A 25,533-nucleotide genomic window follows, 5' to 3' on the forward strand; every position below is an offset into this window, starting at 1 on the left:
CCAGCACGATATCCAACAGCACTGGCGATGGGGATCCAGTGGGAAAGTGAGTGAGATCTGAACTGGCAACTTTCAGGACCGTGATCAAGATCGTGAACAACCCAGCCACCTCCTACACAATTCTATGAAATGGCTAATATAACTGGAGCGAGGATCTCATTCACTGTTCATGTCTATAGGTTTTGAGAGTAACTTCTATAGAACCCTGTTGATTTCACCCCTTTTAAAATTCTACCAGGCTTTCCCATAAAAGGTGTCTCATGGGGGCTGTGGAAGTTTGAAGTTGAAAAATTAGCTGGAGCTAATAAATATGGCAGTTATATAAATAGGGTGACCAGACAGCAAGTGTAAAAAATCAGGACCGGGGGGTGGAGGGGAGGATAATAGGTGCCTATACAAGAAAAAGCCCCCAAAATCGGGACTGTGCCTATAAAATCAGGACATCTGGTCACTCTCTATATAAATCAACTTGCTCCCACCCAGCGTACAGAAGAGCTGCTTCTTCATACCAGACACAAATCTGTAAATGAAATAACAAGTGTTATAAATATGTCATGTATGTTATTTTGGTCAGGGTCACCCTTTATCTTGTAAACTCCAGCTGTCCCAAGGAAAAGGTCATACGTTCTGTATCTTTCTGGTGCGTCATTTGCAAAGACAGATGTATTCATGTTGGAAGCAGTCTATTGTTTCTCATTCTTGTTATTATGGGAACACTTAGAACCCCAGGCAGAGATCAGGCGCTAGGCAGCAGCTAGGCATTGCACTAGGGCTTTTATGTGCACATGACAACAAGGTGGTCTGTGTCTTAAAGAGCTGACAGTCTGAATAAAGTGGGAAACTTGGGACTGATGGATCTCTAGCATATATTTTGAAAGGAGGTGTGTTCTGAGGCACATCAGGATATGTGCACTGTTTCTTTAAATAGCAGAAAGTAAGGAAGGATAGTGCTGAGGGAAGGTTCTAGGCAGAAGCTCAACTCATTTTAATAAAGTTCCTTGTTCAGTGTTCAAAGAACGGGACTCAGGGATGCTTTACTATTGTCAGACGACAGAGGGGAAGGGAACTGTTAAGGAGTCTTGCTGGTTGTTCTGCCTCCAAGGGGGTAAAGCCCTGACACTCCGGTGAAAGCACTCACACTGCACCTAATTCATATAGATGTGCAGAGGGGGGCATGAGGACTATGCATCTGCTTAAGTGCTTTGAAAATGGATACAATCTGGAAAATGGATCGATATCCCCCACACTTTTTTTTTTGATGAAAAATGGAAGACAATTTCAGCAAAAAATTGTTTCTCTTTTTAAAAACAGCTCTGTTAGAACATTGTGCCACCCAAAGAGATGTGACCCTGCCATCCTACCCGATCCTAACAGCACACAAAACACCCAGATACATTTAAGCTGTGTTGGAAATCTGTAACATTCAATATCCATGATTCAATCATGTTTGTCACTGGTGCTGGTTAGCCAAACAACTTTCTAGCTACACACCAGCTGGTCCACTGATTGCTTTGAAATTGCCTGCTCTGGGATCTGTTGTGAATATTTCCCCAGACGTCTGCAACGAGTGATGTTATATAGTCCGGTAACTTCTGATTTGGTTTATCTTCCTCTAGCTCAAGATAAACAGTAAATAGCACAACTGGCCTCAGGTTAACTTGACTCTGCTTCTGAGTACATGCTCTGTCCTTGGTTATTCCTAACACTTAGGATGTTGTAGGAAATGTATAAAAGGTATTAGTTATACCTTTTATAAGGAATATTTTGAAGCCCATTAGTATTGCAATACCATTGCTTCAGTCTCTTTTCCCTTTAGGACTGGGATTGCCTCTTTTCTTTATACAGCACCCTACAGAAATCCCAACTGGTCCCTTTGGGTGCTACCATACTATAAATATTTACTACTTCTTCTACTAATAATTATAATTCCCTAATACCAGAAACTTCCTGTTGCCTTAGTTAAGATTACATGTAAACTATCCATTGAATAATTGATACATTTGTAAAACCCAACATATGTTGGCACGCAATTAGCCAGCAGAAAGAGGGACTAACTTTATTGGTTACTGCAAATATTTTCCTCAACTCTATTTTAATCTGCATGAGTGAGTTACTGAAGATTATTGCAAGAGCATTTGAATATTCCATACCTACTTTTCAGGAAAAAAAAAGTAAAATTGATATTTGTCATTTTGAGTAAAATTGTAGCTGTTCGCTGATGTTACTGAGATTACAAAGCCTTGAAATGTATAAATGTGGCATTTTATTCTTTGTATTGTATTCTGCCTCTAGTTATGGATCCCTTTCTTCTACTTTAACACTGTCACTAATGTCTTAGCTGTTGCGGCAAACCCAGGACAAACAGCTACAGGGGAGGGGGGGGGGCTAGTAATTAGTCCGAGGGGGTTAAAAGGCCTCTCTCAATCCACTGAGGAGAGATAACCAGGGGGAAATAAGGTTCAGTTGGAAAAGGAGTTACCAGGGAACTAATTAGGTTCAGCCAGCTCCAACTGCTTGAGACCTTTTTAAACCTTCCCCAACGTTGAGAGGAGGGAAGCTGTCAGTAAGTGAGGTGCAGCAAGGGTCTGAACTCTTTGAGCAAGGAAGGCTGCACTGTGTCCCCAGAAGGGAAGAAAACAAGCACAAGGGACTGACTGAGGGAAGGAATAGCCAGACCCTGTGCTACCTAGAAGGATTTGCTTTGCCCAAGCCTGTGTCTCCAAGGCTAAAAAGGACTGAGCCTGCTGAGGAGAAGAAGGTACTTTGCCACACTGTATTAAGTACTGAGAGAGACTTCTGCTCTGAAAGGAGATTTGAATGCCACTTGACTCCTGCCTATGGCTACCAAAAAAGAGAGGCAAAAAAAAATATTCGAATCTGGGTGTCTATAGTTAGGTACCTAATTCCACATTTAGAGACCTATAAATAGCCTACTTTTTTTTAAAATAGGTGAGTGCCCACTGACTTCAGTTTACCTTCAGTTAGAGTTGACTGCTCATCACCTTTGCAAATCAGACTCTTTGTTTTGGATCCTCAATGTAGATTGAGCCTGAAACTTTTGGCCAGAGTGAATTTGCAAAATAGAAATGACCAAAATTCTCCTGAAAATCCTAAGGAAATTAGGAACAGAACAAAAGAAGCCAGTAACAGATCATTTTACTACAACTGAGCAGGATTCAGTGTACAGATAAAAGCCCAGGCATGGTGCTTGTGGAGGAATTTTATTTCTGTTAGGGGATTCTGCATGAATAGACTAAAAGCTACTGAATGTGTGAGATGTCCCGGAGCTTTTAATTCCATTCCTGGCCTTGGATATTATGTATTAAGCTATTGATGTGTTAGTATATGCATTGATACCTGATGAAACGCTGTGCTATGGAAATGGATTGTAGTTGCCTGCCTTTTCGGTGAAAGCTTGATCTAATTCTATACTAGCAAGTAGTGTAAAGGCAGCCTTGTGCATACAGCAGAGAAACAGGTACAGGTACTACTGGCAGGAAGACAGGAGTGACAAAAAGGTCAGTAGTTTCTCTGACTTTCCACCTGGCTAGAAATTTAAATTAAACTTGTGCCTTTACATATAGGGCACCTTTTGAAATTAACCTTTACCATTTTCACTGAGTCCATTAGGGCCACTGTCAATGTGGCCAGGATTTGGCTGCTGGCAGCAAGAACCTACACCAGGAGTGCAGATAAATTGAAGCATAGTGTTTTAGACTACATGCCATGACTTGGTCATCTCTTGACTCTCATCCATTGTAACCTTTCCCTCTGATCTCACCCCACTCCATTCTACAAAAAAACCCACTGTTACTAAAGTTATACTTTTCCATTGCTCCACCCTGGGAATCCCACATTGATTTCCTGTTACTGCCTTCAATTCAACCTCCACTTCCTCACTCCAAAAACTTGCCCATAATCTCATCTCATCTACTGTGTATCACGGCTCTCATTTTCTCCTACTCCCTCATTCATCCCTAGCCTGCTTCCCAGTTCTGTTGTGCAGCTCATCTCTAAGCGGTCTATGTCGGGGAGCTGGCTGACTACAAAGCTGCTCGTTGCACTAGTACAGCAGGGTGTTTGTCAGCGGTGATATGACGCCAATGCCCTTTGGCTCTCCTAAGGTCACACGTGACTCTTATGCACACAGTTTTCTAAAGCGGAGCAACAGCTGATGTAAAGAATGCCTGGCAAACAGGAGAATGACATGGCTCGGGCTGGGGCCTTTGTATTTTCACGTGCGATTTCCTGCCACCAGTGGGGTCCCTTCCAACAGTTTTCAAAGGAAACCAGAGAGCTACGAGTCCACTGTTACTTCAGTACAGGAGATCAGGGCCACCCAGAGGGGGGGGCAAGAGGGGCAATTTGCCCCAGGCCCCGGGCTCTGCAGGGGTCCCCATGAGTTTTTCAGGGCCCCTGGAGCGGGGTCCTTCACTCGCTCCAGGGGGGCCAGAAAACTCTTGCGGGGCCAGGCCCTGGAGCTTCTTCCACTCCTGGTCTTTGCCGGCGGGGGGGTCCTTCCGCTCCAGGGTGCAAACCGGTCTTCGGCGGTAATTCGGCGGCGGGGGGCCCTTCCGTTCCAGGACCCACTGCCGAAGTGCCCCCCGCAGCCAAACAGGGCCAGCTCTAGACATTTCGCCGCGCAGGGGGCGCTCTGCCGCTTGCCGGTCCCGCGGCTCCAGTAGACCTCCCGCAGGCACACCTGCGGATGCTCCACCGGAGCCGCGGGACCAGCGGACCCTCCGCGGGCACGCCTGCGGGAGGTCCACTGAAGCCGCCTGCCGCCGACGGCCCCAGGCCCCTGGAATCCTCTGGGCAGCCCTGCAGGAGATGTGGCTGTGAGTCTACTAGGCTTAGATGGGGAATCTCCCACTGTTGCTCTCTCACTGGTGGGACCATTGATAGCACTAATATAGACAGCATTGTCATTTAAGCCACTGTGTCATCTAACCATATTCAGAGCAGTGGTAAATAGTGCACCAGTGAAAACCAGTTCCCCATCTGCACTATGGCTCCCTCTGTCGGGACCGCTAATTTCCTACATTTATAATCACTGAAAATCTGTTAGGGAGTCTGAGTGGGCATCGTACTCCAGAAAAGGAGGTGGTGCATTATAGGGATTATACCAGACCATTTTGTTTTGATAATAGTCATTCACAGTCTCTACCCTCTGCTTAAATTGATGCAAGTCTTTGACATAGTTCCACAGCTGCAGCGTTTTAGCAAATAAGACCATCAAAGCCTTTTGTTCCTATAAAGTGTAGGGGGGAGTTAAGTGGGGTATGCACTAAATAGCAACAAGATGAGAATGCCTGTACTATTGACACTAGGTTTAGTGGCACAGTGGCTGCTCTTTGCAAGAGCAATGCAGCACACCAGCTTCCTCACCCTTCCTGAAAAGGCTTTTTCCTAAGACACTGAAAGAGGAGGGAAAAAAAAAAAGAGGGCAAGATGACAGAAAGGAGACACCACAGTCACACTTCAAGGACTATTTAAACTCTAATTAAAAGTCATGTTAAAAATGCATTAGCCATTAGTAAACAAGGTCACGCTCACAGCTACCCAAGGCATGTCCATGCAAGGTATAAAATAGCAATAGAGACCTCTGCAAAGCACTTAATTAAATGTGGGCACCCTAGGCTACTTGAATTCCCTTCAGCACCTGCATTTCATTGGAACCCACCTTTTCCATGCGAATGGGGAGAATCAACGGGGTCCTTTTACAGCATTTAATTTTTAAAATTGCATCTTCCTTCCAAGCTGTGTGCCCAGAAGGCTTTACAGGTTTAAATGATGAAATGGCAGAGTTAGGCCCCAATTCTGCAGTTCATGGTGCACTTGCAAGCAGCAAATTGCAGCATCAGGGCCTGCAGTAGTAAATAACATTAGAAGAGTGAAATTAAGAAGTTTAGACCTTTTCAGCTGAGATGGGACATGAGAGAGAGAGAGCAGATGAGGTCCAGAGATACAGGAAGGTTGTTACAGATAGCAGGAGCAGAGGGTTGTATTTTCATGGCATTGCTTCATTCTACATGAAGCAGCAAATACCAGAAATCTCATGAGACTATGGAAGAAATCCTGGCCATACAGAAGTCAAGAGCAAAATTTCCTTTGATTTCAGTTAGGTCAAGATTTTATCCAATAGTCCCAAGATCTTCCTAGAGCAGCCCAGCAGACCCAGCAGAGTTGGGTGGTTTGAATAGGCCTCTGAAAGTTATTCACACCAACCGTCCAAATGCCCTGCATTAGTTCTTGCTTTTTTAATAGTACATTTCTCACCCCACTTCTATCAGGTTCCTTAAGGGAGCCCATGTGAGCTCCTTCCCTCTTAAAGTTTCCACTCTAGTGAATCTAGACCTTGTCAATCACCTCTGGTAAAACCCAGCAAGCAAACAATAAAATGTGTTATGGAGCCAATAGAATGAAGCAGAGGAGATGTCATAATGGTATAAGCCTCAAATGTGCACTTCCCTTGACTCCTTCAACCAACAGAGTCAAATCCTGGCAAAGGATCCTTGATCCAAATGAGATATTTAACGAAAGAGACCCTGTCTTCTCTGCATAGACTCTACAGATCAGATGGAGGATTTCTTAAGAGCAGACATTTGCCCTGGTTTTCTCCCTCCCTATTCTTAGTATTCTGCGCACCCATAATCTACTCGGTTACTGCAATTCAATGGTGCCACATGTATATCCAATTAAATTCACCCCCCGTGCAGAGAGCCGGCACCAGATTTAAACCTCAGGTAGAATTTCTTCCATAGTTTGGAAAGCACTTTTCGGATCCTTTCAGATCAAAGCTGCTATATACAATCCAAATATTATTATTACACTGACCTACACTTCTTTTGACAACTTGATGCACTGCACAAGTTCAGTCTTTGCTAAACTTGGAATAATTTAGATGTGGGGGAGGGGGATTGCCCTTTGTTCTGGATTGTGATGAAAATTCAACATTTTGCATTTTTAAAAATATGCACTTGCCTTCCATAAAATTGGCAAAGTGATCAGCAGCCCTTTGTTTTGAGTGCAAAACATTTTATGCAGCTCCTGTCACAAGTTTGCTTTCAATTTAGGGTGTGTGAAGCAGCACTTTTTGCTGAGTAATGCTTTATTTAGAAATAAAGGTTAGGTGTATAAGCCTGAGATCTATAAAAGGAATCAAATGCCAGCTGTTTGTGCGAAGTAACAGAGCCAGATAGGCAGGAGCAGCATAGCTGAGAAAAGACTTTCAGGTCAAACAGTCAAAGACAGATCAGCAGAAAAAGCAACTTCAGAGGCCTTTTCCAATAGTTGCCCTGCTAATTAGAAATCAGGCACAACGGATGTAGGTTTTCAAAACATCGTGGGTTGAATTGTGATTCATATCCAGGTCACCGATTTATCCAAACATTTAGAGTGCAGGGGGAAGGAGGGTGTTTGGGATGAATTGTTCTGGGGTTTGGCCCATATCTGCTGCAGCAGAATGGAATTTCTATTCAGATGGGCTACACTGCAGGGTGGTTCGAATGTTTTTCGAACCTCATCAACTAGGGGTTGAACTTCATCAGCTGGGTGTCTGTTTTGCAAAACCCAAACCCAAGGCACTTTTGGATCAGGATCTCATTTTAAGGAAATGCCCAAATTTTAGGAGTGGGGTAGTTGGTGGACACGATACACAGTTCCAGTTTGTGTCATTCTCTGCTATCCTGGAGAGGCAGGGCACATTAAACTGCATTTTCCAACAGTCTCATTTTAAGCTCACAATCAAGAGTAATTTTACAGCATCTGACTATCCTGAAGTTCCCCCCCCCAGGCACTTAGTTTCTGTTTCTTTCTACCTGTCTCTGATCCTTACAGGGGACATATTTCACAGTAGTATCTGAAAGCTGCAGTCCTGGCCCCAGTTCAGTCCCTAGTGCAGTTTGAGGACACCCCTATGGTTGTTATAGCAGCCACAGAATAGCAGACGTGTACCTCCTGCCTCTTCTGGCCTGCTTTCTCCTCCTCCAATCCACCCTGATGCCCTGAACCAGCTTTGAGCCTGCCAAGGATGTCCACTGAAACTGATGGGGCATTACAGCTGGTGCAAAGAGGCATAGGGCACTGATGAATCAGTCCCTCCCCCCTTAAATTTCCACCTGTATTTCAGGAGGGGGTGTCTCTTTCCGTTTCTTTTCAAACAGGAATTCAGTATTGTTGAATGAAAGGCATATGAGATTCCCAGGCTCAATAACTTTACGGCTCTGTCACTCAACAATCTGTGTAGTTAATCCCGACATATACCTAAACAATCTCAAGGGAAGATAATCACCAGCCAGTTCGTCGCATCTCAGCTTTCCCCATTAGCATGTATTGTGATATTCCAACACTGGGATTGCTCTAGACGTGACAAGGAAAAGCGTGGTGCTGAATTCAGACCTTTATCTTGAAACCTGCACAATTTGTCCCTGTCTTTCCTTTCCAAACTGTTTCCAGGCATAACGCTGGCTGCCCGACGTATCTTGATGTGCTGTCAGCCTCTGTGACTCCAAACTTGCAGCAGCACATGGGGGAATTCAGTTAGTCTGATCACCAAACGTCCAGGTGGACTGCTGTTCACACAGGCGCCGACTCTGTGGGAGCCCCAGGGCTGGAGCACCCACGGAAAACAATTAGTGAGTGCTTAGCAGCGCAGGCAGCCAGCTCCTCCCCTTCCACTCCAGCGCCTCCCTTCCACCCGATCAACTCCTTCCCCTCCCTCTCAGTACCTCCCGCCCACCACGATCAGTTGTTTAGTGGCGGGAGGGAGAGGAACGAGTGGGGACAGGGTGCACTCGAAGGAGAGGCAGAACTGGGCAGGAAGAGGTCGGGCAGGGGCAGAGCGGGTCTGGGAAGAGGCAGGGCAGGGATGGGGTCTTGCGGGAAGAAGTGGGGTAGGGAGACAATTACCTCCAAGATCTTACATACAACACTCACATTAATACACCCCAGAATGGTATTAGCCTTTTTTGCATTTGCATAACATTGTTGACTCGTATTCTATTTGTGGTCCAAAACCTTACCAAAATCAAGATATATCACATCTGCAGCTTCTCCCTTATCCACTAGGTCAGTAACCCTATCGAAGAAGGAAATTAGGTTGATTTGGCATGATTTGTTCTTAACAAATCCATGCTGGCTATTCCTTACAACCCTATTATTCTCTAGGAGCTTACAAATCGATTGTTTAATCATTTGATCCTGTATCTTTCCACATATTGACATTAAACTGGTTGGTCTATAATGCCCCTGGTCCTCTTTGTTCTCCTTTTTTAAGATAGATACTATGTTTGCCCCTTTCCAGTCCTCTGGGACCTCACCCATAGTCCCTGAGTTCTCAAAGATAATTGCTAATGGTTTCAAGCTTGCTTCAGCTAGTTCCTTAAGTACTCTACGATGAATTTCATCAGTCCCTGCTGACTTGAGTACATCTAACATATTCTTTAACCTGTTCTTTTCCTATTTTGGCTTTGTTCCTTCCCCCTTGTTGTTAATATTAATTATGTTAAGTATCCAGTCACAATTTACCATTTTAGTGAAAACTGGAGCAAAATAGGCATTAAAATACCTCAGCCCTTTTGATGTCATCAGTTATTAGCTTTTCTTCTCCATTAAGTAGAGGAACTATACTTTCCTTTGTCTTTCTCTTGCTCCTAATGTATTCATAGAACCTCTTCTTATTGTCTTTTATGTGCCTTGCTAGCTGTAACTCACTTTGTGCCTTAGCCTTTCTAATTTTGTCCCTACATGCGTGTGCTGTTCTTTTGTACTCCTCCCTAGCAATTTGCCCATGTTTCCACTTTTTGTAGAATTCCTTCTTGATTTACAGGCCATTAAAGAGGGAGCCTTATTCTTTTATATTCTTCCTATCTTTCCTTCACATTCGAATAGTTGGAAGTTTTGTCTTTAATATCAACTCCTTGAGAAACTGTCAGGTCTCCTGAACTCCATTTTCCCTTAGATTTTCTTCCCATGGGATCTTATTTCCCAGTTCTCTTAGTTTGTTAAAGTCTGCTTTTCCGAAGTCCATTATCCTTATTCTGATGATCTCACTTCTTCTTCTTTTCCTTTGAATAATGAAATCGATCATTTCATGATCACTTTCACCCAAAATTCCTTCCACCTTCAGATTCGCTACCAATTCCTCCCTGTTGGTGAGAATCAAGTCTAAAATGGCTGCCCCTTGGTTATTTTCACCACTTTCTGAAACAAAAAAATTGTCCCCAACATATTTCAACAACTTACTGGAAATTTTGCGTTTTACTGTATTACTTTTCCAACAGATGTCTGGATAGCTAAAGTCCCCCATTACCTCCAGCTCTTATGTTTTGGATATCTCTGTTATTTGTTCTAGAAACGCCTCATCCACTCCTCGTCCTGATTTGGTGGTCTATAGTAGACCCCTACCATGATGTTACCCCTGTTATTTACCTCTTCTATCTTTACCCAGAGACTTCCAAGTGGTCTTCCTCTCATAGAATCATAGAAGATTAGGGTTAGAAGAGACCTCAGGAGGTCATCTAGTCCAACCCCCTGCTCAAAGCAGGACCAACACCAACTAAGTCATCCCAGCCAGGGCTTTGTCAAGCTGGTCCTTAAAAACCTCTAAGGATGGAGATTCCATCTCTCACCTCCTTCTGGAGCTCAGAATAAATATATAGATATTCTTGGGTTCATCTGGGGTTGGAAATGGCTTAAACAAAACATTGTGAAAAGTGTTTTTAGCCTTGCTGACCCCAGGAAGCATGGGAAATCCTGTAAGAAAACTTGATCTCTAGGGATTTCCAGGCAAAAGAAACACAGGTAAACTTAGAAACAGGCATAAGACCAATGGGAGGGTGAAAATGGAGTGGGGGGAGGAAGGTATGCTAGGAAGTGAGGCAGATTGGGGAGGGAGGGTTCCATTATTTGAATATTTTTGAAGGTGGAACAGACTGGGTTGGTTTAGGGGGATGGGAGAAAGTTTGGCTAAGAAAAAGGGGTGGAATGAGGGATAATGCTGGCTCAGGTAAGGAGGTGGGGGGAAAATGATCACAGCTTTTGCTCAGTTCAAGGTTTGGGGAGAAAAATTAAAATGCCATTGAGACAAGGAGTTGGGGGAAATGGGTGATGGTTCCGTTAGGACACAGAGGGGCAGATGGATGAAGGTTTGGCTTGGATACAGGGAAGAGATGGGCCAGGCTTTGGCTCAGATCCTGCCAACACTCAGACTAAAGCTGGCCCCAGGCATCGTGGGGGAAGTAGGTCAAGATTCGGCTCATGCCCGGTGGGGGTGGGGAGATCAGCCCTTTTTCTCCCCAAATCTCTTCATTTATCTCTAATAGGAGCTGGTTCCATTACATCCTTGAGCATCCAGGGCAAACAAGATTAATGTATCAAAAATGCCACCCAAGGTCACAAGCACAGAGAGAGCTCACATACACGATTACAGCCTCTCTGGTAACGAAGAGGAGGGAAAAAGCTATTGAAATCATTTTCTTGGCTCATTCTGTGTTTTTTCCCCCTCTGCCTCTAACACTCCATGAAATACACAGAGATGCTCTTTAGAGAATGAATTTTCCCTCTTTCTCCATCTCCTCCCATTCTCCCTGGCTCTCAAGCCTCAGCCTTTTATCACCCCGCCCCCCAGTCCTCCCAAGTCAAACATAGTTCTGCTCAGAAGTAGACTGGGCAGCAGTGATCTCACTGGGGTGTTACTTTGTGGACCCTCAGTAACACTGTCAGCACCTATGCTCCTAGCAGTTCGTCCTTCATGTGCATCTTGGGGGCCGAGTGGCGTGAGTTTATGACCCGGTGTTTGTTGGGAACCATGAACTGTGGTTGATCTCCAGTTAAGGCTTGTAAGATTAAGAGGAGCTTTGGGCAGGGAGAGTCTGGATTCCTGCACATGGCTGCTTTAATATTATTTCGTTACACATCTGAAAAATAACCAGCCAAAACCCCAGAACCAAGTGCTTTGCCATTTGAGGTGTTCCAGATCCAAACCTGGATGCCGTTCCAAATTTTGCAACTTGAGCTCTCATGCAAATTGGCTTCCAAAACTAAAAGCTACCTTATTTGTCTGAAAACCAGCAACAACCAAGCTGGAATTTGAGATTCTAATGCAGGCAATCAAAAGCAACTGATTCCAGGAAAGGGTCAACAACCACAGTGGTATAAACTGGGATGCGTGGACTGAATTATCCTGTGCTGCTTCACAGAAAATCTAGGCAGGGTAAAATCAGGTTCCCCCATGTGCTGGCACAAATCTTCAGCCATTCAAAGGGCTTATTAAGGGAATTCTATTTATTTACCTTAATAGAAACCAAGGCCTGGAAGAGAATTAGTGCTGGGTTACCCTAACTGAAAAGGCTCCTTCTCAACCTGGATAGGTTTTAGTCTCAGGACCAAAATATCACATTTACTGGGAGGGGATGTTGTTACTAAAGGAAACCGGCTTCATTTTAAGGGACTCTCTGGTTCAAATGTGTAATTGTGGTAGGACCAGAATTCACAGGTTGGATCACTGCCGGCAATACACCCAGACAGACAAGCTGACCAACAGGAACAGCGTGAGAGTGCACGCACACACACACACACACACACACACACACACACACACACACACACACACACACACACAAGCTCCTTGCAAGTCATTTAGCTTTACCTTTCTGAAGCTTAGATGCATTCTCTTGTATCCAGCTAAAGAGGTTGGCAAAGTCACAGTCACAGACCCACGGGTTGCCCTCTAGACGTATAGTCCGAAGGGACGGAAGTGCATCCAGGGCAGCCACGTTGAGGCTCTGCAAGTTATTGTCATTCAGTTCTAACACTTGGAGCTGTTCCAGGTTCTCAAAAGCAGCCTCGTCCACATCCACTAGGTTATTGTTCCCAAGGCTTAATTTTATCAGCTTCTCTGCCGACTTGAATATCCCAGCATCAAGCTGCGTTAAATTATTGTAGCTTAGGTCTAAAAACACCAGCTTGGTGGAACTGCTGAAAGTGCCCTCTGCTAAGGAGGTGATTGAGTTATTCCTGAAGTCCAAGTAGACTAGGTCCCCATAAAATATAAAGAAATCAGCCGGTATCGCCTGAATGTTGTTGTCAGCTATGAGAAGTTTCCTTACGTCCAGTGGAAAAAGATTAGGAACACTGGGAAGTCCTTGATCCCTGCAGTCTATGGTGTGGGAGTCCATACAGCTACAGAGAGGAGGGCAAAGATGCCCAACGGGCAGGAAAAGCAGGCAGAAACCGAGAGAAAGTAGAAGGCATAGGGGAAAGCATGGCCACATCGTCAAGGATTTGAAAGCTGTGATGAGCACCGCTGCTAGGAGAAAGACATTTTGCTCAGCTGGGTAGCAATGCCTGGTGGTTTGTGTGTCTGCGTGTGTGTGTGTGTGGTTGTATCCAAGAGATCACATATCATCATAGATTAGATAGCAGCCGACTAGGGAGGAGGGGGAGAGAGTGTGTGTGTGACTGAGGGAGAGAGGGAGGGAAGCAAATGTGAGGATTTACACTATCAGGGATTTAGAATGTAGGGAAGAGAGAGAGGACTGAGCGGATGGATGAGCTTTGAAGGACTCCCTTGTTTTTGCAGGTTAAAGGAAGCAGGGAGCCTGTCTGCGTGTTTGCTGCTTATTCCAGCAATAGGGAAATCAGAGCTTCTCCTGTGGCTCTGTGAGCAGCAGTTAACCGGTCACCAGTTCATGGTTAACTAGCCGTGAATGTGATGAAACCTGATGAAGTCAGGTATTTTATTTCTTCCCTCACCAAGCTGTGTTCCTAGTTCTAAGTGCCCTGTGCCCAAAAGACAGCCAGACAGGGGGAGGGGAGGGAACCAGCCTGGACTGCTGCTAAGGTCTCTTTCTTTTCCATTTGCAAAGCAGGGGGGCAAAGACCAGCTGGGGCAGGGAACACTGACCTTTGTTTTATCTGATTTGCTCTTCCTGAAAGTACTGGCTTCTTTTGATTCAGTTCAAGTGTAACCTCAGTTAAATAGGAGTCAACCTACCTTCCACGAGGGGATAGAACCCATAATAGCAAGAAGGGGCATTCGATCTGTTAGGTATTCATATGGCTCCTTTTTCATGATCCACAGCTGCTACTTTTTAATGTTGCCCTGGCCACATCACCAGGAGGCCAGGTACAAACATGTCTTATGGGCCAGATCCTCTGGTGGAGTAAACTGAAGGCAGTGGAGTGACACAGATTGACATGTGCTGAAAATTTGGCCTCAGGGGTTTTGGAATATCTGACATTCTTCCCATCCCTACCCCCAGCAGACATGCCTCTGTACAGAAGCATGTGTGTCTTCGGGACACTCTCTCCAGTATCACTGCCTCAAGGACTTATCCTCCCCTTTGGCTGCAGGGAGCTGAGCATGTTCTACAGACAAGCAGACTTGTGGCCCAGACGACAGATCAGCAGTTTAAGGGCTATGGGGGAGATATTCCAGAAGCACAATTGATCTTTAGGTGCCTAACTCCCATGGCAGAGCGATGGGCATTGGGCACCTACATGCCAGTTTTGCCTTTCCCTAACCCCCCAGGGGAGCTTGCCATGTTGGTTTATTATTACATGAGAGAAACATGTTTAGAACCACTGTTACCCAACACAGGCTGCCCACGTGCCCTTCCCTCTAAGCAGGGCTGCCCAGAAGATTCTAGGGAACTGGGGAAAAGAAATTTTGGGGGCCTCTTCCATAAAAAAGTTGCAATACTATATTCTTGTGGAGACCACTGTGGGGCCCAGAGAAAATTGCCCCACTTGCCCCTCCCCCAGACAGCCTTGCCTCTAAGGCTTTGTCTACACTACACAGCTAAAAGTCAGGCAGCGTAGCCGTTGTTTGTCGGCACTTTTGCTGACAAAATACTTCCACCTCCAGCAAGCAGTGTTTGCGTTGTTGACGGGAGAGCGCTCTTGCCAACAATGCACTGTTCACACAGACACCTGACTTGGCAAAACGTTTGTCTTGGGGAGCGGGGGTAGCACCTCTGAACGACAAAAGTTTTGTCACTCAATTGCCAGTGTAGATATAGCCTAAACCAGTCCATACTTGAAGTGCTTAGTACTAAATCTGACTAGAGAAAGTGGAGTCTGGGGAAGGAGGGGGATAGCTGCATCTGTATTTGCCAGGTCTGTGCTACTTGTCCCACAGAAATAGATGCCCCATTCTCCTTTCATTTAAGAAGACTTCTCCGTGTAGGACGGCCTGCAATTGGGACTACTCCATGCACTCTGCTGCTCTGGAACTGAGGGCTCTGCTTTACCACATTATTCATTATTATGCCAGTTCTCATGACTATTGGTGGAAGAGAGTTGGGGTGAAATTGCTAGCACCTGGGTTCTAAGATGCCCCGCTCAATCTGCCTTGCTGACCCTGCAGAGCAGTTGTGCGTCACATTATGATTTGAGGAGTTTATGATAACAAAGGGATTATTCAAATGTACTAACTTACAGGGAAGGTTTGTCTTGTTTCATCTCACGCTCACTAGCTCTGGTGGGTTTGTTTAGCTGTTGTAATGAGAGTGTAGAGCCGGAGGAGAGTGCACCAGTGATGAGCCCTAGCTGGGGAAAGTGAGGTTACAGCAGGAATTTAAAGGAGGCCAAGGTAAGGCACTAAGACGGGCACAAAGCAGCCATAAAGGCCCCGTCCCTTGCGAATACCCCGGCAAAGGGGATTTTTCCAGCAGGCACAATGACAATTCAGGAGGCTCTGCACCAGTTCCCACATGCACCCATGCAGGTGGTGTGTTGGGGGCAGGAAAGAGTGGGCTGTGGGAGGGAGGAGGCATTAGTTGGACATCCCGACACTCCGGCTATTCCCTGATTGCAAACAGCCCAGTGAATATTACAGCTCGGGCACAATTTAGGACATCCTTCTGGGCTGCTCTAGCCCACACTAGGGGCCATACTGGCCACCAGCAGCCCCAGGAAATGGAAGGCGCAAGCCACTCCCACTCCTTGGGTTCAGCACCACAAGCAGGTTGGCCCCCCTCAGGGCAAAGGGGTGGGAAAGGCTGTTCAGATGTAAGGGGTCGTATGGAAAGAGACAGAACGGCAAGTAGGAAGAGGAGACAAAGGAGGGGCAAGGTGCCATGAACACTGCTACCCTGTTCTGCAACGTCCTCTCTTACTACACTTGCTAGGCCCCTCTAGGGTGACCAGATGTCCCAGTTTTATAGGGACAGTCCCGATATTTGGGGTTTTTTTTAATATGGGCTCCTATTACCCCCCCCACACACACCCACTGTCCCAATTTTTCACACTTGCTATCTGGTCACCCTCTGGCAGTTTAGTGCCCCTATGCTATTCCGCCCCTCATGTCTGACCCTTAGAATTTCCCTTATAAAGCCACAAGAGTGAAGTGGGCACAGTTAGCTCTTTAACTCACTAGGATAGAGGGATAGCTCAGTGGTCTGAGCATTGGCCTGCTAAACCCAGGGTTGTGAGGTCAATCCTTGAGGGGGCCATTTGGGGAACTGGAGTAAAAATCTGGGGGTTGGTCCTGCTTTGAGCAGGGGGTTGGACTAGATGATCTCCTGAGGTCCCTTCCAACCCTAATATTCTATGATAAGTCCAACAAATGTTACAACTGTGATTTTAAAAATCCCATAACCAAATTAACACACAAATGGGCACCTGTTAACTTGCCACAAAACGCATGTCCCTTCTGGCTTGGAATTCCTCCACAATCAGCATCAGAAAGGAACGACAACTGATATTTCTTATGCAGAAATTGCAGGCTTTTAACCTTGAAAGGCCCAGTCTTGCAAACAACTGCTACCAGGATGTAGGCCCATTGGGAGTTACAGGTACCTCTCTAGGTCAGAGCTGGTGCTGTTCCTGTTTTCTTCAGGTACAAAAGACAGAGCTGTCACCGTACGTGGTCAAGTAGTCCCTGTAAGCAATAATAATTAATTAATTCATAATTAATTTCTTTCATTTACATAGGGCATGTTCCTATGCTCATTGACGTCAATATTGTCTTGCATGGTTCAGAATCAGGACCATAATTCTTTTCACTAATCCTATTTTACACGGGGGAAATTGAGCTTAGAGACATTAACCCTTGATTTGCCAAAGAAAGATCATTGTATTAGTAGAAGAAAGAACAGAACTGAGTTCTCCTGACTCCTAGGTCCTACCACTGTCCTCTTCTCTAAAGAAACTTCCTCGTTGGTGATTAAATCAGAAACTTCCTTTACGTAGCATAGAAGGTGCTGCCTGTGGTGAAAGAAGATTTCCTTAGCTTGTCATTTTGTACCTCACTCACATAAATGTGGTATGAGATTTCCATGTGGCCTGAAGGCAGACTTCATGTCCGAGGCAGTCCATGTGCAGAGCAAGGCAGGAGGCCAGAGATTGCAATCAAGCTTCGGATCCCATTGTGAGGTGCTAGCAGACAGGAGAACACCTTTTCTCGTGCGGTGCAAACATAGAGCGCACATGCCTGTCCCAACGAGCTTACAGCCAAGCCAAACCAAACCAAGTTTAACAGATGACGGTTGTGTATAACAATGTTACTCTTTGGTTGTACAATAGCAGCTGTTGTGTTTCTTGAGCCCTACCCTGCTACCTCTCCTGTACTATCCTTGATTTCCTCTCGACTTGTTTTTTAATCTGTCTGACATTTCTGTGTTTCTTTGTTTTGCTGCTTTGCTCAGCAATTTCCTTGGCTTTTGCTTGCTTGGGTGTCTCTCCTGTCTCCCTCACAATCGAAAATCTCTCTCTCCTCCCTTTAAAACTTCCTTCAATGTTAATATTTTAAACGTTCAAAACGTTTCCAGGAATTCTGCGATGGGGACAGAGCTGCAGCAGAATTATCTGATGAATAATCCAGTAAGAGACAGTTACTACAGTGAGTGGTCCGGTCCTTTATTTGTATCACACAAACATAATTGCCCTGTGTGATTTACATGGCCTGTTTTCTGCTAAGTATATAGCACCCTCTTGTGACCTACATGTCAGTGGCCATGATATAGTTAATTATATCACTGTATTACACCTATTTCCGATTCTAACATGCAGTTTATATTCTGAGCTCTGTTCCTTCCCCCCCCCCTTCCAAAAACACGCTACAAAATGAAACTACAGGATTTAATTCATTCTGTCTCCCTTTCATCTGGCTATTTTTGAGGCGCTATAATCAGGCAGAGGCATAGATTGAAATAATTATGCTGCCCATGGGCAATTCTTCCAGCTATGTGGCCTATGCACTGGCCAGATCACACTTATAGACGTGTGCAGAACGGGTGAATAAAGTTCTCCTCTATATTACAGCTTCAATTTCCCTGCCAGCAGCCCTGCCTCTAAGTACAAGGAGCCAAAATTCAAGCCCACTGCAAAACAATGTAACTCCAGTCCTGAAGCCAATGGAGTTGGAATCACACTAGATCTCATTTTGGCCCACTGTGGGTAGTTCAATAACTCTCTTGGGCATTTCTTCCAGGAATTAGGACCGGCGGGCTTAGGTTTTGAACGTCATCTGGCAGATTTGGCGCTTTCAGGTAAATGTAGAAGCATCTGATGCTGGGTAAAACAAAACCTCGGCATTTTTCCCTTTGGCCCCAGAGGCCAAAGAGCTTGAAAACAAAATTGCTCCATGAATATTCCATGATTTTTCAGAGTATACAGGGTTCAGTTATATTTTCCATTTTTCTCGTGCCCATTCAGCATTTCCCAACAGGTAAAGCCACACTCATAGGAATCGAAAATTTCCAGGGCCAAACTTACATTCATCCAATTTTGAAAAACCACCACTTTTCCAATCAGGTACATGCCATGCAAGAACTCGAGCACATGGTCAGACATCTCCTGCCCCAAATGTCCAGCCTTAACATCCACTTCCAAGCTCCCCGAAGGCCAAGGGGGAAAGACGTGCTTTGCAGCATGCCTGGGAGGTTACCACAGTCACAAATTCCTTGTCAATGTCCTATATTTTTAGCTCTCCGAGCCAGGGATTGTCTTTGTTTTACTCATTTGTACAACACCGAACAAAATGATACCTGATTGGGACCTCTAAGCACTACTGTCATATAACTCATCATTGTAAAACACACCTGCCTATGATAACCAGCATTGCTCCATGCAAGTATTCCAAAATAATGAAGGGGGCTATTGCGCTTAGCCCCTGTGTGGACAAAAAGAAGGCATAAGGAGCTCCCCCAACCACTTATTTGCACTGGCTGGCCCCAATGGCAGGCCTTGTACAAGGACCTGAGTGCAAATCTGCTTTCTGTGCAAGGGATTGTCAGCAGCAGCCTATCTCAAACTGAACCAGGGTGGGGTGAGGCCAGCCATCTGTTGGTCTGTCTTGGAGTTTTATACTCCTGTTCATCACCGTCACTGTAGTACGGGGGTCGGCTACCTTTCAGAAGTAGTGTGCCAGGTCTTCATTTATTCACTCTCATTTAAGGTTTCGTGTGCCAGTCATATATTTTAATGTTTTTAGAAGGTCTTTTTCTATAAGTCTATACTATATAACTAAACTACTGTTGTATGTAAAATAAATAAGGTTTTAAAAATGTTTAAGAAGCTTCATTTAAAATTAAATTAAAATGCAGAGTCCCCCAAACCAGTGGCCTGGACCCAGGCAGTGTGAGTGCTACTGAAAATCAGCTCATGTGCCACCTTTGGCACCCATGCCATAGGTTGCCTACCCCTGCTGTAGTATCTCAGTGCCTCCCACATAAAACTAATAGCAAAATAGCCATCTGAATACTGCTAATGTTACACCCTTTCTTCACTGGCCACCAGAAAGAGAGAGAGAGAGAGAGAGAGAGAAGTGCATTCTGCACCCTTGGGGAAGGTGGCACAATTTCTGCATTCCCCCTGCTTCACTGCCTCCAAAAACTGACTATGCTTTAAAGATACAGTATAACCCCAGCCAATTTCAATAATTCAGTAACTAGAAGAGCAGGTGCAGCCTTCTCTCGGAAATGCCTGAGGGACACAGATATTTCAACCAAGAGACCATTACGTATAACAGACTGAAGCAGAGAGCTGTCTATCCTAACGGAAGTCCGTGAAAAGTTAATGGAGCAATCTTTTTAAAGGATGTTGTTATTCCAGGCTTATGCTCTATTGGGCTAAGGTATGGGTCATGCCCAGGGGTTGCAGGACTAGGTGCATCTGATGATCACCAACTCCCTTCCTCTTCATTATCATCCATCAGCAATGTGTGCTGGGGCCCAAATGTTCAAACTTGGATGGGCAAAATTAAGAACCTAACTTAAACCAATTAATTAATTAAACACTGAAATGAATGGTATTTGCAAGTGCTCAACATCTCTGAAAATCTCGTATTTAGTTGCCTAACACTTTGACGCAGATTCTTTCTTCTGATGACAAATATTTGCAACCGTACTGGGCAGGGATGGTTGATGTTACTATGAACATCACTGGATGGTTTTTCTTTCACTTTTTCTTAGATGTAAGATCAAAAGAAGAAAAGGGAGAAAAGGGAAACTTATTTGTCTTGTTTAATTCCTAAAGAATGTCGGGAACTGTGAAGGGAACTGGAGCTTGCGTTATACCTGCTCTGAGTCCTTCATTGCTGCTACTGCTGCTCCACTGGGAGACAAAACATCTCAGAATTAATCAACTTCACAGTGGCAATGATTGAATTTGAAAACTTTAGACACCGCAGTTCAGCAGCCAAACGAGTCCAGCAATCCACATCAGAATGATTCCATCATTTGCTCCACAGGGAACGTGGGTTAGACAGGCATGTGGTGACTATGTTATTAGCAAGTCCTTTAAATACAACACAACCATTCACGGACCAAAGGACCCTGTAAGTTCTGTTTCCCTACCCCAAAAAGGTGTTGGTACACAACTGCCAACATGTAGTTAGATGCCTAGCTGTGTCACATGCAGTAGCAGGTAATTTGACATGCTGGCCCAGTATTACCGGGGTTTCAAGGGGAGTTAAAGGCAATTAAAAGTGGCAACTTGCCAACTCATGGGAAACACTGTCTTGTTATCGAACAGGAATGAATGTGTGTCCCCATTGCACTTTGATGAGTGAACTGTTGTGTCTCTGGTTACTGGGAGTTCATTAAGTTGGTGGCGTACAGGATTATGAGCTTTACAGCTCATGATGTTCTACACAGGTATCAGTACAGCACCGCCTAAGCTTCCAAAGTCCGGCCCTAGCATGCCCATGTCTTAATGAAAAACCTAGCATGGGGCCCCCAAATATTGCATGAATTTTTAAGTACTAGTTCTCAAAATGTGGTCTGTGGACCACTAGTGGTTGGAGAAAGCTGACAGGCTTTCTGTCTTTTATAGCCAGCTACTCCAATGCATTAGAAGACAGCTAAAAATACATTGAATGCTTCCCTACTATTACTTTTCTATGTAGTTGCCACAGAGATGTTTTGCAAATGTGACAGAAAGAGGACAGGACCCACATGATACCAAGTGAGAGGAGAGCATAGGTGCTGGAACTCGGGGTGCTGCCTCACCCCCTAACTTGAAATGTTTTCTATCATATACAGGGTTTACAGTTTGGTTCAATGGCTCTCTGCACCCCTACTATACAAATTGTGCCAGCACCCCTGGAAGGGAGGTATCTATGCGGCATTTCGTCTCCATTAAAAGGTGCTCCCCACTATGACAAAAATTGAGAATTCCTGCTTTAAAAGGATCACTCACCTCCAGGATCGGTTTGGACAAGCAGTTTGGACCATGTCTGGAGTCTGCATAATTGGCCAGGACTCCTCACAAGGACAGGCCTTCTCATGAGATTTGCAGCACATTGCATCTGGTCAAGTTGGGAATATGGCAAGAAGAGCATTTTTTGGAGGATCATGGTGTATCCCGGTGTAGTCCTGGACATGCAGAGAATCACAATTATTCAACATAATGGGACAGGAGGGGACAAAAGATTAAATATTTTAGAACCTGCAAAAAGGTTTAAGTTTGGACTCAGTTCTCCAGACAGCTGAAAGGTTAGAGTGGGAAGGAAGTTCTGTTTTGTCTGACTCAATTTCTCCAACTTAAAGTTGACCCATTATAAGGAAAATCTACCTCACTTTTGTCCAGGACGATACACTCAGTCACTGTACATCTGCAGACAAGTTGCAAGAGCTCTAAGGATGGGTCAGTTTATAACTCAGCTCTCTGCCTATTCCAGCTGATTTCTATCTAAAGATGTCCAAGTGCCTTACAGAGAGAGCTGTTTTCAACGTTTTAGCTTCTTTTAAAGCAACAAATGACATTTTTCTGTTCGCTGTTAAGAAATGTTTAACCTCAAACATCTCAGTTACATTCATCTGTGAAGTGTATGCATATGGATAAATCTTCCTCTTTGTTTCAAGTGAATTTCCATTATTATATTTTATAGTGCAGTCGCACCTAAAGCCCCCACGCAGAAACAGGCCCCAATGTGCTGTATATAGTGTCAGGATTGTCTTCTCGTCTATCTCAAAGGGTTGACAATCTAAAAGATAGCTTGCAGCGAATCATCAGTTCTCTCTTCTGCTGTTTAAGTTAAAAACGGAGCTGCGTTATACTGTGACAATCTGGTTTTAGGTTCCTTCACAACCCTCAAATCTCTAGCCAGGTTCATTGAAAGGCTCATAAAGATTTGAAAAATCCGGCGCGAACCTGGGGTCTGAGCTTGCTCTGCAGTCTGGAGATAAATTTTTGAGTAAACCTTATGTGACATTATTATTTTCACTGGAAAACATATGAATCTCAGCAGCTTGGGTTGATAAGTGTTGCTTTGAGTTCTGAGGCTTGTCTGAACCCCAAACTCAAAGGGTAGCTCAAGTGCAGAGAGTTCATGAGAAGCAAAATGGAAAAAAAAATTTGTTGACAACCTCTAGGAATTGAAACCACCGAGTTTCTTGCAGCTTTAGTTAAAAGTTAAATGAAAGATGATCTGAACCCACTGTTGCCAATATAAAGATGTCGTGTTTGCTCCAAGTAACATGATTCTAAGGACTTTGTGCAATTGATTTTTTCCAGGTGTAACCCCTACCCACCACATTCATTCTACCTAATCTTTCTGTAAAGAGCAATCTCCAAGTACCTTATAGAAGCATTCAGAGTCTGACCGTGTCACTCTGCGAACTGGCTAAGCTGAGAGTCAGCGAGTATGACAAATTGTGTATGTTCTGGAGAGCAGAAGGAGCAAAAAAGCTCTTGGAGAAGGGAAAACAAGAAATTAATCTGGAAGAATCAGGAGATGAATTTGTGTTGTTCAAGGGGACACGATCTCATTTTTATTACCTCTCCGAGCAATTTATGAAACAGTCTGGATAGGCCCCTGTGCCCTGACTCCGTGCTGACTAAACCCAACCCAGACTGAAATACATAAGCAGATGAGCAATGGGATTTATTTATTTTGATTTATGGAAAGGTTTTTCTGCTAACAGGCACCCATCTCATGCTGGGGGACAACCTTGAACATCCACTGACTGCCCCAATAACAACTATGTGGGTGAAACCAGGTAATCACTACGCTTGCAAATGAATTCACACAGGAAAATGATGAGACAAAAACCACCCTGTCACCTGTGCATGAACACTTACAAAGCGATCACTTTATATCTGATCTATCAGTTTTCATCCTCAAAGGAAACCTGCACAGCACTTTCAAAAGACAAGCCTGGGAGCTTAAATTCCTAACTTTGCTAGACACTGAAAATCTCTGTGTATGGCTACACTTGCAGCTGTACAGCGCTGCCGCGGGAGCGCTGCCGCGGCAGTGCTTTGAAGTGTGAGTGTGGCCGCGGCACCAGCGCTGGGAGAGAGCTCTCCCAGCGCTGCAGGTACTCCACCTCCCCGTGGGGATTAGCTTACAGCGCTGGAAGCCGTGCTCCCAATGCTGGGGCACTGTTCACACTGGCGCTTTGCAGCGCTGTAACATGCTGCGCTCAGGGAGGTGTTTTTTCACACCCCTGAGTGAGAAAGTTGCAGCGCTGTAAAGTGCCAGTGTAGACAAGGCCATTGTCTTAATAAAAAGACATCTCTAACCCACTAACCTTCCTTTTTGTCCCATGACCACAGGGGTCTTAATGGACCACTTCATCTTAAATATGTGCTAACTACTTATGCTAAACTGTTCGACCTTGGATTTAGCTATGACACTGAGGCCCAGTCTACACTACATGGTTAGGTCAACGTAAGCTACCTTGCAGCGACCTGGGTGTGGAAGTGTCTTCACCTAAATCTGGCTCCCGCCAACATAAGTGCCCCTTATGCTGATTTAGTAACACCACTCCCCAAGCGGCATAGAGTCGTGGTTGATGTAATTAAGTCAACATAGTGTCAGTGTAGACACTGCAGTGCTTACATTAACTGTTACTGACCTCCAGGAGCCATCCCATAATGCCCCACACTGACAATACAATCGAAAGAAGAGCTCCTGGTGAGGATGCACACCGCTGACACAAGGAGCCAAGTGTGCACATGCACAAGCAATTTAATAACTGCGGTGGCTGGATGCTGAGTTAGGTTGACATAACCTTGTTGTGTAGACATGGCCTGAACGCCTTCTCCAGACCTGAGGAAGAGCTCGGTGTAGATTAAAAGCTGGTCTCTCTCTCCAACAGAAGTTGGTCCAACAAAAGAGGCTACCTCACCCACCTTGTCTCTTTAACATTGAACAGGAACATTCAGCCTCATCCACAAACAGGAAAAGAACAGGCTGCTTATCCATCCCAGGTAACGAAGCAGCTAACCCTTCCCACCCTAAAGCTCCCCATAGAAAATAAACTTCTCCAGTGCCCACCACCCCCTCCACATATGCCTATGGGGAAAAGATGGGGCTTGCAGCATATCCAGAAGTTAACAGATCTTGACCTTTGAAGAGGGGGTTGTGGTGGGCAGTGCTCCCCATGGGAAGCTCTATTCACCTCCTGAGCATGCAAGGTGGGCTTCTTCCTGGCCCTGAAAAGGCCTACAGAGAGGATAATGCTGGAGGCAGACCAGCAAGTGGCTAGTGGATCCATAACTATGCAGATCCAGTCGCACAAATGACACCCTGCATCAATGACATAGGGAGAAGGATTGCAAAATGGTTGCAGTGCAGCCCCCTTCCCAGACCCTGAGTTGAGTGGGGATTGTGGATGTTGTGATTGCTCGGGTTACATGCACGTCCTTTATACTTTGCGATCACCAAGGACGCACAGCCCTTTAAGTCAGCAGAGCACTAAGAGAGAAGCTCCCGTTTATTTCCGAAGGGCTTGAATTCACTTTGCCATTAATGCTGTAATTTTAATGGACTGAAATGTTTTTTGGAGGCTGAAGGAGATCATGCACTATGGTAGTGGCTTTGTGCAACTGTGTGCCACATCATATACCCAACTAGGAAAAAAAAATTCTTTGCGGGTAAATGAGGACACAGGGAAATTAATGGGTAGCCAAGGTCTTTATAGCTGTTCCTGGGTGCTTCTCTCTACTGCAAGAAAGGGGCTTATTTAACATAAGACATTCTGAGCCACCACATTTTGCTGTGTTAAATCACCTTATTTGATGTGATACATCCTAATAACAATGGAAGAAAACATCTTGGTTCTTCCAGTAAATAGAAAC

The 25,533-nt window shown here is 44.9% G+C and overlaps 1 protein-coding gene across 2 annotated transcripts in view; it reads right to left on the reverse strand.

The window, feature by feature from the left end:
* The window catches only part of LRRC38 (leucine rich repeat containing 38), a 43,120-nt gene extending 21,303 nt beyond the window's left edge, over positions 1-21,817 (reverse strand). The window contains exons 1-2 of one of the 2 annotated variants that reach the window (XR_007770772.1): positions 21,646-21,817; positions 16,804-16,885 (exon numbers count right to left, since the gene is read on the reverse strand). Coding sequence is in view for 1 of the 2 variants with exons in the window: in XM_050931566.1 (XP_050787523.1) it covers positions 12,650-13,274 (625 nt within the window). In the remaining variant the exon portion in view is untranslated. Of the gene's footprint in view, positions 1-12,649; positions 13,736-16,803; positions 16,886-21,645 lie in introns of those variants that run through there. The other variant, XM_050931566.1, reaches the window with a different exon arrangement.
* Between the last annotated feature and the right edge of the window lie 3,716 nt (positions 21,818-25,533).

This window comes from Gopherus flavomarginatus, chromosome 21 (genome assembly GCF_025201925.1).
Source record: "Gopherus flavomarginatus isolate rGopFla2 chromosome 21, rGopFla2.mat.asm, whole genome shotgun sequence".
In the NCBI taxonomy this organism is placed as follows: Eukaryota; Metazoa; Chordata; order Testudines; family Testudinidae; genus Gopherus; species Gopherus flavomarginatus.